The sequence below is a fragment of the Aquila chrysaetos genome, chromosome 5 (assembly GCF_900496995.4).
Source record: "Aquila chrysaetos chrysaetos chromosome 5, bAquChr1.4, whole genome shotgun sequence".
Taxonomy (NCBI): domain Eukaryota; kingdom Metazoa; phylum Chordata; class Aves; order Accipitriformes; family Accipitridae; genus Aquila; species Aquila chrysaetos.
This window is the reverse complement of record NC_044008.1, coordinates 30,128,986-30,147,010: the sequence shown is the minus strand read 5'-3', so window position 1 is coordinate 30,147,010 and position 18,025 is coordinate 30,128,986. Positions and strand designations below refer to the sequence as shown.

The window sequence follows — 18,025 nt, the reverse complement described above, 5'->3', positions numbered from 1 at the left end:
TAGCTGCCAGAACATCCCACAAAAGATAAAAAAGAGATGCGGGTCAGGAATCATTCAACAAACTGTATCAATATTGTAAACTATTTTCCTCATATCAAGCTATGGCATTTGATTCATTTGCTTTTGTAGTGTTTTGGATTGCCTTTTCTGTCTGTGCTCAATTCTTTTATTCATTATGGAAAAAAGAAAACTAATATATGTATTTTGTGATCTGTTTACTTTTTCCTTTACTTTGCCCTCTCATTGTCTGACACTTTGATATGACACAGTATCCTAAAAAAGTTTTGGAAAGTATTCATGGCTGAAATGGGTTTGGTTTTTTTTTGTCTTGGCAATAATTCATGGTTGATACTAACAGCCCCAACAATTCCAAAGTGTTGGAAACTGCTGCAGGTATTAAAGTAAATTACTCAGTTCCTGCCTCATAACTTCAGCTTAAGCTTGACTTTCATTACCAGCTGACAGTCTCCACTCAGAAAAATCTCAAAAATTTTATGCAAGTTACTGTAATTGCTATTCTCCTTTCAGAGTCCCAGCAATGGCGCAGAGGTAGAAGGGTGTTTGGGAGTGTCTGTAGGGAAGAAGAGCAGACCTTGCTTTCGCTGTACTTGACTTGAACTAGTGCTTTTAATTCCTCACCTGTGCGAGTACCAGATTTGCTTGCTGGCTCAGAAAGTTCCCTCTAGCAATGCCTGATGACAACATTTGATAAAAGGAGTGTCTGCCTTGGAGAATATTTTTTTTAAATGCTGTTGAGTAAATTGGTAAAGCAACGATGCTGGGTTAGTCAAAGCTTCCCAGCTGCTGAGCGTGCTGGTGTAGGGGCAAACGGGAAAGGTGAGAGAGCAGAGTCGCAGGAGCACCGTCTGTGTGGGAGTAGCAGCACACCAGGGCCCCAGTGAGCAATTTGTATGAAATGGGAATCTGGAGTTAGGCAGCCAAATATTGCATAACATTTTTTTTCCCCTCCTAGTAGAGTGCAATTAGGAAACTATGTTGGAATAACGTTAACGGGAGGGTGGGGGTGTTTAAAACCTTGCTATCCTAATGTTTGAATTGTAGGTGGTATCTTTTGATTTTCTTTTAGATTGTCTCTAGCGTGTTTTACAAAGTATATAAACTACACGCAGACGCCTTCAAATTCAAGGTTAGCCAAACCGCGTCAGGCGTGCTGCTGAGCGGAGAGAGGTGACAGCTACGAGTACCAGAGAGCGCCGCGGTTCTTACTGACGTGCGGTGGGATGTTCGCTGCCGGCATGGAGCAGACAGATACCCTTACTTAACTGCGTCTCTGCTGAAGGGCTATCACAAGATGTGTTATGCTCCATTTATCTCTTTCGGGAGTCAGCCCTGAAAAATAGTAATTTATATTTCTGTTAGCTGACGTTCTGCATAACGCAGCAGGACGTGAGTGGATATGGCCTGGAATTTGAGTAGGCGCTGCTGAGCATGACTGCAACAGAAAACGTACACCTCGTAGTACAAAAGCAAACAAAAAAGCCCCCAGGATCTGCATTTTCAGGGTAACAGACTCTTAGCTGATGTGCAACAGCTACAGCTCCCAGGTTCTGTCGTTGAATACGGGCCCTAAAACGGGCTGAGGCACAGTGGCCCTGCAGCCACTGGCCCCTCGGCCGGGTGTAACTCAGGTGTGGCACGTTCCTGCGCTCTCCAGCAGGCATCCTTTTCATCCCACTGCCCCTCGCTGGATACAGCGTGCTGCTCCTGTGCAAAAGAAACAAACAGGACATTTATTTGCCCAATATCAGCCTCCTGCCATCTCTCAGTGGGCAGCGGGGTGTGGTGTGGTAGGCCTACCCCAGCCCATCCATGCTGCAGGACGTGTTTGGGCCTGTAATGACAATAACTCAAGCCTTCCTCTTACTTCTTTTTGGGGTTGGGTTTTTTTCTTTCTTTTTTTCCTTTACTTTTCTTTCTTTTCTGCCTTCTATGGAGCTTACCCAACAGGCATAGCTGAATGTGAATTTAGATGTAGACTGTGGGCAAGTTTGGGCCTTAATCCACACAAAAAAGGTACTAAAGAGGTAGGCGAGAAACACAAAGCTCCACTGTTGCAGGCTCTAAGGAGATAAAGAGATTGAGAAAATCCCCTAGGAAATTCAGTCAGGATCCCGAATGTCAGAAAGCAGGCAGTAGCACCTCTATGTTGCACGGAAAATAAATCCTTTACCAGTTATCAGTACTTAAAACACAAGTACCGGATAGTGTACTGCCAGGCTGAAAATATGCTAAGTTTTAATCCACACACCAATTCTGCCATGTCCCAGATGATTATGGCCTTTCTATCTGCAGTGTATAGTAACTCCACGCTATAACTACACTGCTGCTGTTATAGCACCAGAGAAAATCACCTGCTGCATGATTTTGTTGTTGTTACGAAAATTGTGGTCAAGTGTTGTAAAGTGTCTAGCCTAGCCTGTTCCTCTACATTAAACAGGACCAGTGGTAAAGGCAATCAGCTTCTCCTTTTCCTTGAGTTTATTACACGCCATAGCTCCTTGCAGAAACTGCCAGGGCTCTTGTCATTGTTCCATATTATGAAAAAGTCCTCTAGATTGCCTGCAATTAGCCGTGTAAAATTGAGTTTATCATTCCACTGGGCGTTATGTGGTTACCCATAAACTTGCTCTCTGATACCAGAAGTAAATCTGAACCTAAGTAGAAACAATAAACCGATATGTTATATATGGAATCATTTAAATAGCTGCATAAAATCTCACTGTAGATTGTATTTGTTTCTTGCACCTTGTATAATACTGGGAGAATTTTAGTGGAACTTGACTGGAGCACATACTGCCTTTAAAAAACTTGTAATTTTTGTGAGAACCCACCCTCAAAAAATACTAACATCTGGTTTGTGTCAGCAGCACATTTTAATTTTGTATGTTCATTGTTTCCACTAAGGATAAAGAGGTATAATAAGCTTATGTGATGGAATGATTGTTATTGTTTATCTGAATAACTGTATCTGTTTCTTTTCACAGAGAGAAATTCTAGAACAGCAACAGCGAGAGAGATACGACATAAGTTTTCATAGTATGTGTATGTTCTGTGATCAAGAATTCACAGGAAACAGGTTTGTTTATTGACTTGTTTGCTTTTATTTTTTCATATCTGCTCAGCATCTTTGTTGATGGTTTTAATGTCATTGAACCAGTTACTGCGTAATGGTAGGACTTAGAAGATAGAATTCATTTTAAGGTATAGTTTAAGTATTTCTTTCAACTGCAGTGCCATTTTAAATAGACTCCCTCCGGCTTCTCAATTCTTTAATTATTCCAGTACAACTTTTTGTACTACATTTACTCCAGTAAGCTGGAAGTGGGAGCTGAACCATTTTAAAGAGACAGTTTTTCAGCAGTTATTTTAGTGGCAAAGAGAGCTGTTTAAGCCAGCATGGCTGTTAAAAAATATTTCTATGCAGTTATACATTTTCCTGCTTAAACCTCACCAAACCAGTCTGAATTTGAAGATTGAATGAAAAAAAGGGCACGAAAATTAGAGTGAGAATGGAGTGCTTTGCATCAGTCAAGTGCAAGCAGGAGTTGCATTAAACTGCTTACTCCCATGAAAATTTGGTTTTACACAGTGCATCTGTTTCAGCTGGAGACGCTGAGTCTTATCCCTGAATGTCTGTTTGCATGGGTAGTTCTGGTACTTTGGAAGGGTAGCAGAACCTGGGGTCACGTCCCAAAGTTGTGTGAGTGTCCTATTCTCTTTACTGCCTGGTGCAGTGAAGTTCACGTCATTCAGCCCCCAAAAATTCATCCTCTGCTTACTCTTGGGTCTCACAGAATACGTGATTTGAAAATCATGCCTGGACTGTGGTAAAAGAAAGGCTCAGCAGTTTTAACACTTGGATGTTTCTTTAGTCCCCAAATGCAGAAGCTGAAGCACCTAAGGAATTAACCAGTATACCTCTATTAGAAAAATAACTTACTCAAACATCCTTTATGTTTGTTCATGCGTATTTTTGAGTGCCATTTGTGTTGCTAGTGCTGTGTGTGAAGCAATACTGATGTAAAAGCATATCACACCCAAGAATTTCTGCTTTGTTAACCAGCATAGAGAAAACTGACAAATGGCTTTTTAGAATGTTTCTCAAGACGGTTATTTGAAACATGAGATTTGCTTATTCAAGTTAATAAATGAGCTTTGCTAACTGAGGGTCAAAATAAACTATATTGTAATTTTTGTTTAAAGTATTATATTTCATGCATGTGGATTAAGCAGTTGAAATACTACTGAATGTACAGCAGAGCTGAAATTGAAAACTTATTTCAATAAAGTTGCATTGCTATTTTTCTAGCAGTGGCAGCAACACTATTATGGTTTATTTAATGTTGACTTTCATGCATTTTTATAGCAATTGGTTTATTTCAAGTCACTAATTGAATAACTCTCATATGTATTCAAAAATATGTAATGTTATTTTTGATTGTTTTTTGTAGATCTGTCCTTCTCAATCATATGGCAAGAGAGCATGGTTTTAACATTGGGCTACCAGATAACATTGTGAATTGCTGTGAGTTTTTGACTGTATTACAGGAGAAGCTCGACAAGTAAGTAGGTTTTTGTTTGTTTTTTTTTAAAGGACTTAGGTCATATTTCTTTTAACCTTGGAAATAAGTTGAGTTAAAATTAATTCAACATTTCTGGTTACTTAAGAAGAAACAAAGAGAGAGTGTAAGTTTATTGTGAGTTCTCTTAGAAGGCTTTTTGTTGACTTATTGAAAGCTAATTCATAATAATTCATAGTATATGTTTCCTGGAAAAATGGTGTCACACGCAGTATTTCAGTTGTTATGCATTGCACAATTTCCATTGGCATCAGTAATAGCACGTCCCTTTTTCTCATAACTGTTAATGTTCTTCTTTCTCATCATAACAATCTTTTTGCTAAACATCTCTTTAATTGCTGAATGAAGCATTCTTATGCCAATCTTCATTTGCCTCTCTATATATCGATAACATAGGGTGTTTGGTGTCTCCCTTCTCTACTGCTTACAGAGTACATCCCAGAGGAGAAGGGGAAAGCCAATGTATGTGCTGCCTCAGAAACATGTAAACCTGAGGTGGCTGAAGAAGTTAAAAAGGAAATTTGGGAGAAGAACTTGGGTAGCAAAGAGCAAGAAACTCTTCACTTTGAGTTTCCTTTGCAAGAATTTAAGTGCCCTTTATGGATTTCATAAATGGCACAATATGAAGTATGCTGCAAATATAAATTGAGCTCTAACAGAAAATGTACGTCCTTAAGAGTGAAACTGTATCTTTAACAAGTTTATTAGATTTTAATACAATCTGTAATCAAAGACTGTAGGAGAAATCTGCCTAAATCTTAGGCTTAGTTATGAAAAGCCACAGAACACTGGGATTTGTGAAAATTGGATATGGAAATCAGTTTAAATATCCTTACAAGTAAATTTAGGATTAATTGGTTTGTACATTTGGAAAAAAAAGAAAAAAAAAAGAGATTCAAAGGACGGAAAAGGCAACAGTGCTCTCTAATTTAGTCTTTGGCCTTACAAAGAATGTGCAGTCACAATAGATACATGTTAAGTTTTTCCAGAAATGAAGATGTATTAAGAATGCTTTTAGCACTGTTATCATTGATGTTGCCCAATGCACTGAGTTACCGGGCTCACTGATAAATTGCAGCTTTACTATTTATCAGTAGGACCTGAGGCTTTCGTTTAGATGGAGGTTTCTCAAAGCCAGTCCTCTGTAGGTAATACACATGCTGACATGGCTTCCAAAGCAGTGAAAGGCCACTCCCCTTACTGCTAATAATAAACTCAATAGCTATGCTAGTAGAGTAGTACCTGAAAATATTACTAAAAGGAGAAAAATCTTGTTTCAGGCAAATAGCATGACTATATTGTGTATGCTGAGGAAAAGCATTACGTATTCTTCCTGGGAATGCCTTTCACAAGTAGAGCAAACACTTTGCTGTCAGCAGGTGGAGCAAAGCAGATATTAAAATTCATAGACATATTCTACCATTGGACCTATGATTCACCAACAAGGCAATATTTAGATTTTGAGGCTGCAAGCACAAGGAGAACTCAAAGTTTCCTTAACAGTAAGCCTCAATGTTACAGCAGTTCTTGGAAGGCAAAAAGATACTAAGAATCGTGAATTGCTGCTCTACACGAGAGCTATGGGGAATCTGGATGCACCTTTGCTGAAGGAGTATGAGAGTTTCCAGGGTGTAGGTACAGACCCTCTAGGCACAATATTAATGGTCTTTGGGGGGGGCAAATGCTTGAGTAAGAAAATAATTTTCTTCTTTAACATCTGTATCTTAAACCCTGGGGAAATCACAGAAAGGCCTGACCCAGACACTGTTAAAATTCGTTCTGACTGTACAGTCAAGCATGCTTTCATCTGTGAGTAAAGGAAAAAAAAAAGTAGGTGACCATTTTAATTCAGAGCCACTGCATTTTTTTGATATCCATGGGTTTTTTGTCTTAAAGTGCTGTTGCTTATCCCTCCCATCAAATTGTTTTTCCTGCTAGCCAGCATCTCCGATACAAAGACATAATGCCACAGATACAAAGGTTTTATTTAATGAGAAATTGTTTTCTAGGGGTTTTCCCCATCCCCCTGTGGAGATAATTTTTCAAACTGCCCAAGAAACTGTCTCCATCTTGGTAGGATATGTAAGCCATCACTTATAAGAAAAATGTTTTAGCATCTTGACTAACTAGAGGCTCAAGACCTGCATCCATTAAACAAAGATATTCTTGTAAGCTCAGGGCTCTGCTACGTCTCTGCCAGAAAAAAATTACCATCATCTATTTCAGGGAGAATCTCCCATTTAGGCTGAAATGCAGATTACTGTCCTCATAGGCCACTGTCTGAGTCAAGAGACTTGACTTAATGCTTTATAGGCTCAACTTTCAGGTGTCAGTTGATACTACAGTGGAGAGAACAAATATTTTATAGTACTCATAATAGAGAGTTTAAGACAGCACACATACTGTGGTAAAATTCTCATTTGTTAATGAATATTTTCACCTTCTCAAGTAATGTGTATATATATATAATAATTTATGTATGTACATACATATACATGAATTATTTTATATATACACGTGTGTGTATATATGAATTTATTTACTAAATTTTATTTCTCAAGATTTCAAAACCCATTGATCACCCTGGCAAACTTTCATTTAGCCTCCCTGTTGAGTTAGAAGTATCAAACTTTCTGTTTAGCTAATCAAAATTGTTTTTAAAGATATGTAGCACATTCAGAGTTCAAGTTTTTTCACTCTAAATTACAAAGAAACAGTTACTGGTGGATTGGATGCCAGTATAAGTGCATGCTGAGTTAAGAGTTCACATGTTGACCAATCAGCAGCCCTGGTAGGACAATTTTGGGTAATCAGACTTTTCTCCCACTTTGCATGTGGGGCAAACAGTAAACTTTTTTATTATCTATATTTTCATTTTGTGTCATTTTTGTCATCTCTGTGCTTGATTGATTCTACTGTGTTCTAAGATTACATTGTACCTTTTTTTCCAAATAAACTTTCTTTTTTATTTAGCTTGCTTTCTCACATGCTTAGGATTAATCTTACTGTATATATCTCCAGCGTATTTAAGGATATTAGCTTGTACTATTTTCATTTTAACATGTTGACCTATTTACCTTTTTATCTCAGTTTGCAGTGTTTATACTGTGAAAAAGTCTTCAGAGACAAAAACACACTTAAAGATCACATGAGAAAGAAGCAGCATCGCAGAATCAATGCCAAAAACAAAGAATATGACAAATTTTATATCATTAATTATTTGGTAAGTGGTTCTATGAACAATTGGTAAATTGACTAAAGAGATACAGACAATATCTTGTTAAAAGTGAGTAATTCCAAACCAGCAATTAGTACAAAGGTCAAAAATCAAGTGAAGGACTCTTAAGAAAGATGCTCATTTATGGTATGATATTCTGGATAATTGTTAAACTAAGGAATAGTAAACATTTGTTGTTGAGAATTGATTTTGAGAGATGCAAGAATGCAGCTTGAAGAGACGCTAATCATCATGTCATTAGTGCTCTATCTCTGCTTAATAACCAGAAGGGAAAATGAGATAGAGTAATGAAGTAAATGGCGGTCTAACTTGAATGCTATTGGCTTTGAGCTTGTTTTCTACAAACCTTAAGCTGGAAGTGCTCTTCAGAGTATAAATTAAATGCAAAGAGGAGGAAAATGAAAGATACATAGACGAAAGAAAAAGTAAGTGTTCTTTTTTAGCCTCCAGGTAGGTGTATGTTGCTAGGTATTAATATTTTTTATCTCAGACCTTCGAGAGTGTGTATGCATGTACGTGTAACAGATTTTCACTTGCTATCTTCAACCCAGGAATATAGGACCTACTTCAAAAGTTGCTCCATTCTGTCCCAGAAATAACTATATTTCACCTGAACTAGTCTTTGTGCCTGCTACTTATGTTAATATCCAGGTTATAAATAGGCATCCTTGACTGTTTTACCTACTCTTTCACTTTAATTTCTCTCCACGGGTTTTACTCTAATACTAAAAACAAAAAGTTGTATGTTTAATGCTCTGCCAAGTCCCTTCTACCCAAGATGGAGTGAATTTCCTCTGTGATACTGTGTACTTTCCTTCCAAAGATCAAAGATCTTTGGCCTATATTTTCTTTTCTAGATATTCAAATATCACTGCTTTAAAAACTGACCTATACTTGCTGCATAGTGGGGAAAAAGTTGTAAAGTTCTGCAGGGTAGATTTTCTTAGCTCCTCAACAGAACTGAGCATTCACTTCTTCCTTCCAAGTTAACAGACTTGAATTTAACTTTGTAATTGTTTTAAGTGATTTTAATATTTTCGTTCCTCTCTGCTAGTCCTGCAGGTAATCTTATGTTTTCAGAACGCAGCATCCTCTTTAAATTACCTTCTGTCTCTGATTTGCATTCATTGTTCAGATTTTAATCTGTCCCAGCTTTGATTGGGAAATTGAGCTAGATGACTGCCCAGAAGCACAGAGCCATGTGATACTCCTTCAGAAATTTGAGACATGCAGGGAGGTCATAACATCAGTGCAGACACAGTGGCCGTGTCATTTTAATAAGGAGAACATGCCAAAGTAAATATAATAGCAGGACTAATATTGGTATGCCTAACCTCTTTTCCCACTCTCTCCAGTTGCTCCAAAACTGGTGGCCTTGTCCATGCTGTCTACTGAGAATGATCTGTGGCCTGTATGCTTCCTGAACCACATCCAAGCATTGTCTGGGTAGCGCTGCTGGCGTGGCCACAGAACATGCAAACTATTAAACAGTATGGGCAATTACAGGACAGTGCTTAAGTCAGGGCCTTGTTCCTCTTTAGTTATTGCTGGTATTCTGGGCAGGACTTTGCAGAATAACTTCTTGTGCCAGCTTGAACCAATTCAGGTGTTGATCACTTAGCATCACTTAGAGATGTATTGTTCAGGTCCTTGCTATTACAGTCAGAGGATGGTAAATATAATTCAAATAAGATATGTCAAACCACCAAATTGTTTGAAATTGGGCAGGGGGAGGTCTGCATGTTTAAGATTTTTACAAGTGTGCCGTCAGTGCTTCTTCTGGGGCATACTTTGAATGATCACAATTCTTTGTCTGGCTCTATATGCTCTGCTACAGCCATGTTTTCTCCCACACATTTTCAGTTGTCTTTCGCTATGTTCTTTCTGATCCTTCAAACTGTAGCCACATCAGAACTGCTGACATTTCTTCTTTTAAAGAAAGGAATTTTTTTGGAATAAAGGATTAAAAACAGACTAAAAACTCTGTATTAAGCACTTATAAAATAGTTTGCTATAAAATGTGTATTTGCACACTAATGTTTTATGAGATTAAATTTTTCATTAACATGAAATTTTTAGGATAGTTCCTACATAGTAGAATGTGTTTGCTTTCAAAATAGCCTTTCATAAACCCTTTATTTTTGCACAAAGGAGAAAAAGATTAAAAGGAAGAACTTTAATTTGTTTGCTGGGGGTTCAGTAGATTGGCCTTTACATGTATGGAGAAAAAATGTTATTCTCTACTGCACATATGTAGTCTACAGTGGATTATATTAATGTGATAGGATGCTTTTTTTTGAGCTGAGTCTATATTCACTGAATTCTAGATGTTATGCAACGTCTGCTTTCTGTAATGACTTGATGTAGTGATTTTGCTTCCTCTCCCCCAGGACCTCACAACTTACTAGAGGATATTTTTTCTAATGTGTACTATCAAGCTTTACTGACTTCTCAATGAGTCTTAAAGATCTGTGCTTCACATTGCTCTAAATGTCCAGGAGAATTATACAATTTCACAGACACAGACATGGATTACATATCTTATCTGAAACGACAGATGTACTGTTTCAAAATTTACTACTGAATTCATCTTGACCTAAAGATGTAGGTGTACAATTTATCTGTTTTGTATGTTTTCACAGAAAAGTTTGAATTTTGAGAATGTAACAAAGATCTTTTTATATGCCAGTTTGATCAAGTTTGTTTTCATCATAAAGAGACTGTAAGACCAAGTAGGTCTCTAATGATAAACATCAATATTATCACAGTCTTATCCACTTTACTTTTAGGATGTGCACCATAAAACTTTTCTATCAGCAGCTGGGTCTTAAGCTATTTAAAATGGATAGTTCTTTATTACAACCATCTTACAGACATTATTGTCCCTTTTTTATAATTTTCCATTACGTAATATCTTTACCAAGCACTGCGTAAAATAGTACTGTTAAACTGGAACTGGCAGTTTCCTTTATTTTGTGGCTTTTGTACTTAGAGGTTTTAAGGGCTTTTTGTTCAGATGTCCTGAGAATGTCTGCTGAATTGCCTCATGATCTTCTGGCCAGTTCTTACTTGTGTTTTTAAGCTGATGGCAGAGCTCCCACTGATTTTATTTAGAGCAGTAGGCTTGCCTGCCTTCTTCCTTTCCCTCCATTCTGCTTTTGGCTTCACTTGTGTTTTTAGTGCAGTTATGAGGATCTGTTTTTATAACATAACTTGCATTTTATGTTTGTGTGTTGGTAATTCCTTCCCCTAAATTTCCAATTTGGCATAGCAGTGAATAATGTAAGTGCAAATTCCTTTGTAAATATTTTGGTATTCTGAGACTTCCTATGACTTCTGTCATGACCTACAAGCTGGTTTGATTTGTCTGTCCCGGTATCATTGACATGTTCTGTTGCTCACAAGTTAGTGTTAAGATAAATTACATGTGATCTTTAGTAGGACTGGAAGCTTTTTTTGTCATGTGCGTGATAGATACCTTTCATAAGCAAGTATCAAAAGTTTATTATTAGATAGTTACATTGACTTAGGGGGGAGTTTTGCAATTATGCAAATGACTTGAAAGGCAGTGGGGTCACTTCCCCAGTGGATTTGGAGGTCTTTTGTCAATATTGCGTAAGTATGGAAGATGATACCAATCCTATTCGGAAAGGCTTGAAGTATAAATTGAAAAAGACCACCTGATAGTAAAGGGTGAAGAACTGAGCAACAATGCATCCAAGATATATGTAGCTTACCTTACTTTTCTGTTCTCCAAAAAAACTTCCAACCTAATTTTCTTGTTTCTGTGCCTGTGTTAGCCTGTGGCCCCATGACTCACCTTGCACAAAGAGCCAAGTGAAAATGGAGAGGAAAGAACTTTGTAGGCTGTGGTGCCTGCTGGAGGCCATAAAAGAACAGAAGGCAGTATTAAAACTCTCTTACTCGCAGCCCAAGGAAGTGAGGCAGACCCAGACTGACAGGGCCTTCCCTTCTGTGTTCACCCGATTGTTATCAGCAGCACTTTAAGTATAGAGTATCCTTTGTAGGAAGCACAGATGTTTATTTTCAAATTGAGTAATGGCATGTATCTGTAGTAATGTAACATTACTATAGTGAATGCGCTTATGACTAAGCTAGACAGCTGAAAAATGGTACTTATTACTTACTAGAAAACTTGTTTTATAAAGCCTTTACTTTTCCTCAAAGATAAAAAGATGTTTTCTCCTTATTGCCAACCCCTAAATCATTGTTATCATCTGTTGGGGGACGGGGGAAGAATGTTTTGTTATGGGGGTTACTATTTTTATTTAGTTTGTTTTGACTTACGCAGTGTATATTTTCTAAAATAGTAAAGGGAAACCCTTCAGCAGTTGGTGATAGTTCAAGACTTAATAAAATCCCCCAGATGGGGAAACGCTTCATATTGAAATTCATCCAGTGTCTATTAACTTATGTTGGGGTAAGACCATCTCTTCTATGTGATAAAGCATCTCGAGTTCTGCAGCAATATAAAACAATTCAGATGATCGCAGTAAGTCAGGTGAGAAGAAGGGCAAGAGGAAATTTGCAGGGGAAAGCAGCATCTGTTTGGAGCTTCTGAGCTCCACAGGCCTGGAACTCTATTCACATGTAGTTCAGTAACTGCTCTTTTGGGAAAACTGCTTGAGATACCAGCTGCTGTTTCTAGTTTCTCCCGTCTCAGCACTTATCAAGTTGGGGTATATTGCCTCAGTGAAGAACACAGACCTTCTCCCTGTAGAACCCTTAAAACTGCGCTCAAGTTGAGAAGGTAAATTGTCGGTGAGGCAATTCACCTCTATGCATTTAGACTCCATTTTGGAAGAGGAAATAATCAAACTATACATATTTGCATGCTCTCCTCTCTTTTCTATAGGATCATCCTCTCTGTGAGGTACATAGCAAGTATTTAAAATAAAAGTTGGTTTTCCTTGGATATATAGCAAGGCCTGCAGTTTTTTTAATGATGCATTTTCTACTGTTTGAACTATTAACAATGTCAAGTCTAGTTTTTCCTCTGGTTTTGTTAAGAATTTCTTGGGAATCTCTAGAGATGATTGCTGGGAGCTTTTGCATCTTGGATGAAAGAGCAAGGGAAGTTGAATACTTAACAAAGGCACCCTTGGTCCCAGATGCCCATGAAGCTGTAGAACTGAAAAAGTGTTTTTAAATAAAGAAAAATTAAAAAAACTGAAAAAGCTTTAAGAATTTTTTGAAGAACTCTTTCCCACCCAATTGCTCAGCTTCAGTCTCTTGGCACTTTCATCACAGTGTCCCTAGTTATCCATTCACCGTGCAATTTTCCAGTGACACAAGAACTGATTAGCTTTTTCCTTTTTCCTTTTTTTTTTCTCCTCTGAATATAAATAGATAAGGGAAACAGAGACCTCTTACAAGATCCTTCTCTGCCTTCTTAACTGAAACACCGTAAAGAAGCAACAGCAATAACAAAGCTTGTGCGTGGTTTTCCCCTTTCACCTTCAATTAAAAGGTGAAGCTTATTATTGGCTGCGGTTTTGAACGTAGTCTTTTGTGCACATATAGTTCAAGCTGGTAAGAGGAAAAATTGTGAGCATTTGTCTTCATTTTGCAGTGGTGGTGAGCCACTATCCTCTCATTAAGGTGTTAACATTAACAGCCATAGGAAACTAGCGTGCAGCTGGGAGAACATGTGGTGAGAGGTGTTAATGGCTTCATGTTATCTCACAGTAATGGTGACATTAACGAGTCTCCCCTGTAACTCAGAGAGTTTACACACTACCATGTAGCATCACTGAATTAATTACGGAATTTTCATTCTATAATATATGATGACATTATGTTTAGAGCTGTCTAGAGACATTTGTTTATCGTTTACCCGATAGACACTAACAGCTTTGAAAATTCTCATTAAATTGTTATATGATGGATATCTTTTCCTTCTTTTTTTCAAACAACCATAAAGGCAATAATAACACTTGCTACTAAGGATGTTATTAACTATATTTATCAGAGGGAATATGTGAATGAAATAAATGAAGGACTGATCTTTTTATTACCTGCCCTTTTTTTAATGGAGACAAGATCATCAACTATGATCTGTGTGAATCCTTCACAGCCATCAAAAGTATGAGTTCAAAAATACTATTTTTCTTACTGGTTAGTTTGCTCTTGTTTATTTTTAAAGGCAGGAAGAATCGGAGGAAAGAAAAACACTAGCTAAAGATCACTGCTGGTATTTCAGTAAAGTGCTTCAGCTTTTTATTGCCTGTTATTTATATCACAGTCATGCTGAGAGTGCTTGCCATTGTGCTGAATGCTGCACAAATGTATTCTGATATACTTTATGCTGAAGGTCTTTAAGATATAAATAAACAACACAAAAAGTAAAAGGAAGAATAGAACACCATGAATAGATGTGCTTACATTCACATCTGACAAGAGGATGAAGAGAAACTTGAGTCTAGCTCAGAGATCTATGCCCTGGCTCATACTGTCTTTCTGGAGTACTCTCTAGCTAGGTGTACACCATGTGTTTTTACTGACATAACCTTGTACAAGGTGCGAGCACTGACTGGTGTAGCCATGCCAGCTAAAGTCACAGGTGTGATAGCTGCATTGTTTAAGCAGCATATGCTGCGTGAAGGGCAAGGTAGGCAGATTGGATTGAGCAAGTGTGATGGCAAACTTGAGACAGTGGTAACGTACCCACCTCAGGAACATCTTGGTAGTGTTGCAATGCTCTAGTTTTACACAGAGCTTGGATCCTCTTCTTGAGAGCTCTCTGCCAAATCATCTTTTTCCCAGATGCAGGGTGGGGAATACCCCATTAAAAGACAAAACAAATTGTTATTTTAAAAATTATTACTAAAGCAGTGTTGTGTGACTACCTTTAACTCACAGAAATACCAAAGTGATCCAAAATAAGATGTTGATTGTGACTTCCTAGATGTTCATTCAGTTGATACATAAAATGTGATGTGAATGAGGAAATGTTTTTTTTCTTTTTCTTTTCTTTTTTTCTCCCCAGGAATTTGGAAAGTCCTGGGAGGAAGTGCAGTCAGAGGATGACCGGGAATTACTAGATAACCTAGAAGAGTAAGAGTTACTTATGTGCCCATTATAAAGACTTGCAAGACTGTTGTTGTTGAAAGTAGTTACAGAGAAAATGCTGTGCATAGTTAGTACACAGTTAAAATTCATTTAAGCCAATCAAATCAACTCCAAATTGTTCTCATCAAAGACATTTCTCCACAGCAAGGGCTGTAAATTTCATATTTGAACCACAAGCCTATTTTTCGTTTGCATATAGCTCAAACAGCAGTCTTTTGGATTTGTAATGATGCAGGCAAAATGGTGGGGTTTTTTTACTTTTGTACTAAAAAATGGTTGAACGGGTTTTGCTCAAATTTAAAAATCAAGAGTAAGCATCAAAAATGTCAGCATGAGAAAGAAATTGTATGAAAAAGTCTGGTAACAGGATCTCGAACGAAATTCTCAACAGTGCTGATTGTGGGCAACATCCACCTCTCCTCTGCATTCTTCTGCAGTCCGGGCCCTCAGATCACTGCAGAGGTGGCTTCCTTGGCCGTAGAGAATTGAATAAGCAGGAAGTAACTTGTGGGTATCAGGGCCCCTGACTTTCCTGGTTCTGTCTGTGACTTGAGCTAATTTTACTTGATTATACTTGGCTGCAATAATATGTCTCTCTCTCAGCAGTATTGGAGTTCTAAATAGATGTGTTGGTAAAGTATTCTCTGTCTGCATGTCTAGATGTAGCATAAATTAGAGTGTCTTTCAAGAATAATAATATTTGATAAGTAAATAATACTTAGAGTGAACTCTGATGGTTATGTCTTTGGCTGGTGTATTAAAAGATTAGAAAGGTATAAAAGAATTTTAAAAGACCTTATAAAACTAAACACTGAATGCAATATTTGATGACTTGCCAAACTGGATAGGAACTGAAGATCCTGTTTGTTAGTGCAGGCAAATTCGAGTAGGACTTACTGCCTGTCTGCACAGGAATTACACAACAGTACCTGCTCAGTTATTCTTGAATTTGTAATTTTTTTAGACTGTAAACCAGATTCTAATCATGTATCCAGCTATAAATCCACACTGTCTCTTCCACCCCTTTAAAGTATTCAGTTTCTCTGGATTTAGTTCTAGTGCTGTGAATGCAGAATCTAAAGTGCTCTTTCACAGAATGTCTCATTTTTTTTCCACAATTAATTGAATCTTTTTGATTCTTAATCATAAGAGACTGGTCTGACTGGGAAGAGCATCCTGCGTGTGCAGTTTGCCTGTTCTGTGAACAACAAGCAGACACCACAGAAAAATTGTATCTTCACATGCAGGTAAGACGTTTTAAATATCAGTTCTTTCATCACTTTGGAATTGAACAGTAAGATTGTAGCATCTTTGTTAAGATCAAATCAGCTGCTGCATTAGAATGCCCTCTTTAGCGCAGAACTGAAGTACTGCATGCATCTCCAGCATCTGTTCTTTAAAATACGCAGAGGAGTCAAGTTTTACATTGAGAGTATGACTAGCTATTACTTGTGAATGTGAAGACTGGAACAGACGATACAGAGCTCTTTATATAGCATCTTGAATATTATAGTGACTTGATAATTTAATACATTTGATGGTTACAAACATCTGTGTTTCAGTTTTAATAGACTACTTAACAGGAGTGTTGCAGTTTAACAGAATATGAAAGTTTCTGATGAAACAAAACTTTTGAGAGTTTGTTCCATGTATTAGTGTCTGCATGTCTACCTGCATATGTCTTTGTCAGTCTATGAAAAGCTGAGCTGTTTTTAACTTGGAATAGTAGAAGTAGTGGAAATGAGAGATTTTATTCTTTCCTTTTTTTTTCCTCCAGAAATCACATGGATTTGACTTTCCTAAAATAAAGTCAGAGCATGGTGAGTAAGAGACGCTCTAATTGTCAGCATTTGCCACTAGCGTGGAGAAAACCACATCATAAGAATAGTGGAAAACAACTGTATCAATTTGATTTTTGTTCGGATATTTAACTTTTCCATTACGGAAACTGTTTCTGCCAGCTTACAGAAGAACACCAAGAACACTTTATTTTTCTGGAACTGTTGTTAGTGCTGAGGATGTATGATATTTTCTTTAAAACCATTGGATTCTTTTGCAGAGTAGCTTCTACAAATACCCACTCTATGAGTCCCAGGTCTGGCTGCTGGACCATGATGATGATGATGATAATAATAATAAATAATAATAATAATAATAATAATAATAATAATAATAATAATAATAATTTATATTATTATTGTTGTTGTTGTTGTTAAGACTTGCTTGCAAGTTAGAAGACTGTGCTCTAAGCTGTGTTTGGCCAACATTTGCTTTCTGCTATAGACTGAAAGGAAGCAAGGTATTTGCAATTTTTACATTAAAAGAAGGGCTAGTTCCCCTGCAGCTGCGAAAAAGCATTTGTTCAGTTAATTTGCTAAGTTACAGCATTCAGGCAGTGCTGGTCTTCAGTAAACCCCTATCAATCTTTATGCTTAATCCAAGAAAGCATTTGTAAATTAAGTCTCGTGTTCCTCAAGTGCTTGTTCGCTGCCATCTCTCCCAGGTTTGAACTTTTATCAGCAAGTAAAGCTAGTGAACTTCATCAGAAGAGAAGTCCATCATTGTCGTTGTTACAACTGCCAGGAAAAATTTCAGTCTAAAGGAGGATTGATAAGTCATATGGAAGAGATGAAACACATTACATTCCTGCCAGCCAGGTCTACATGGGATCAACCACAGTAAGGGCACACGTTTCTTCCAGCATTTATACTGTTACTTGATAATGTCTGTAAAACAGAAGTTGAAACCTCTGGTTTTTGCCAGTGCAACAGTGCCCTGAGCTCCCCAGCTCTACTGGCCCAGATAAAATAATAAGTGGTCTCAAAACTACTCAGAATTATAAATCCTTATACTGTCTGAAGCTAAAATGAAAATGTGATACTGCTCTTCTAGTTGCATCCAGGATGCACTATCCCCATAAATTGTGTCTGCACTGTCAACTCAGTATGCTAGAGAAGTTTATTGTTGCAAAATTGTCTTTTGCCTGTATTTGCAGTTGTGCAGTGAACGATGAAAAGCATAGATGGTGCACTCAAAGCACTTTCCCTCCTGGTGGAACCAAGACTGAATCTATGCACCAAAGTGACATCTCAAA

General features: G+C 37.5%; 1 protein-coding gene across 1 annotated transcript in view; it reads left to right on the top strand.

Moving 5' to 3' along the window:
- The window catches only part of ZNF277 (zinc finger protein 277), a 56,210-nt gene that overhangs the window by 37,212 nt on the left and 973 nt on the right, over window positions 1-18,025 (top strand). The window contains exons 5-11 of the mRNA XM_030013864.1: window positions 3,006-3,097; window positions 4,473-4,583; window positions 7,692-7,824; window positions 14,849-14,916; window positions 16,082-16,178; window positions 16,709-16,751; window positions 17,435-17,609. Coding sequence (XP_029869724.1) covers window positions 3,006-3,097; window positions 4,473-4,583; window positions 7,692-7,824; window positions 14,849-14,916; window positions 16,082-16,178; window positions 16,709-16,751; window positions 17,435-17,609 — 719 coding nt within the window. The remainder of the gene's footprint in view (window positions 1-3,005; window positions 3,098-4,472; window positions 4,584-7,691; window positions 7,825-14,848; window positions 14,917-16,081; window positions 16,179-16,708; window positions 16,752-17,434; window positions 17,610-18,025) is intronic.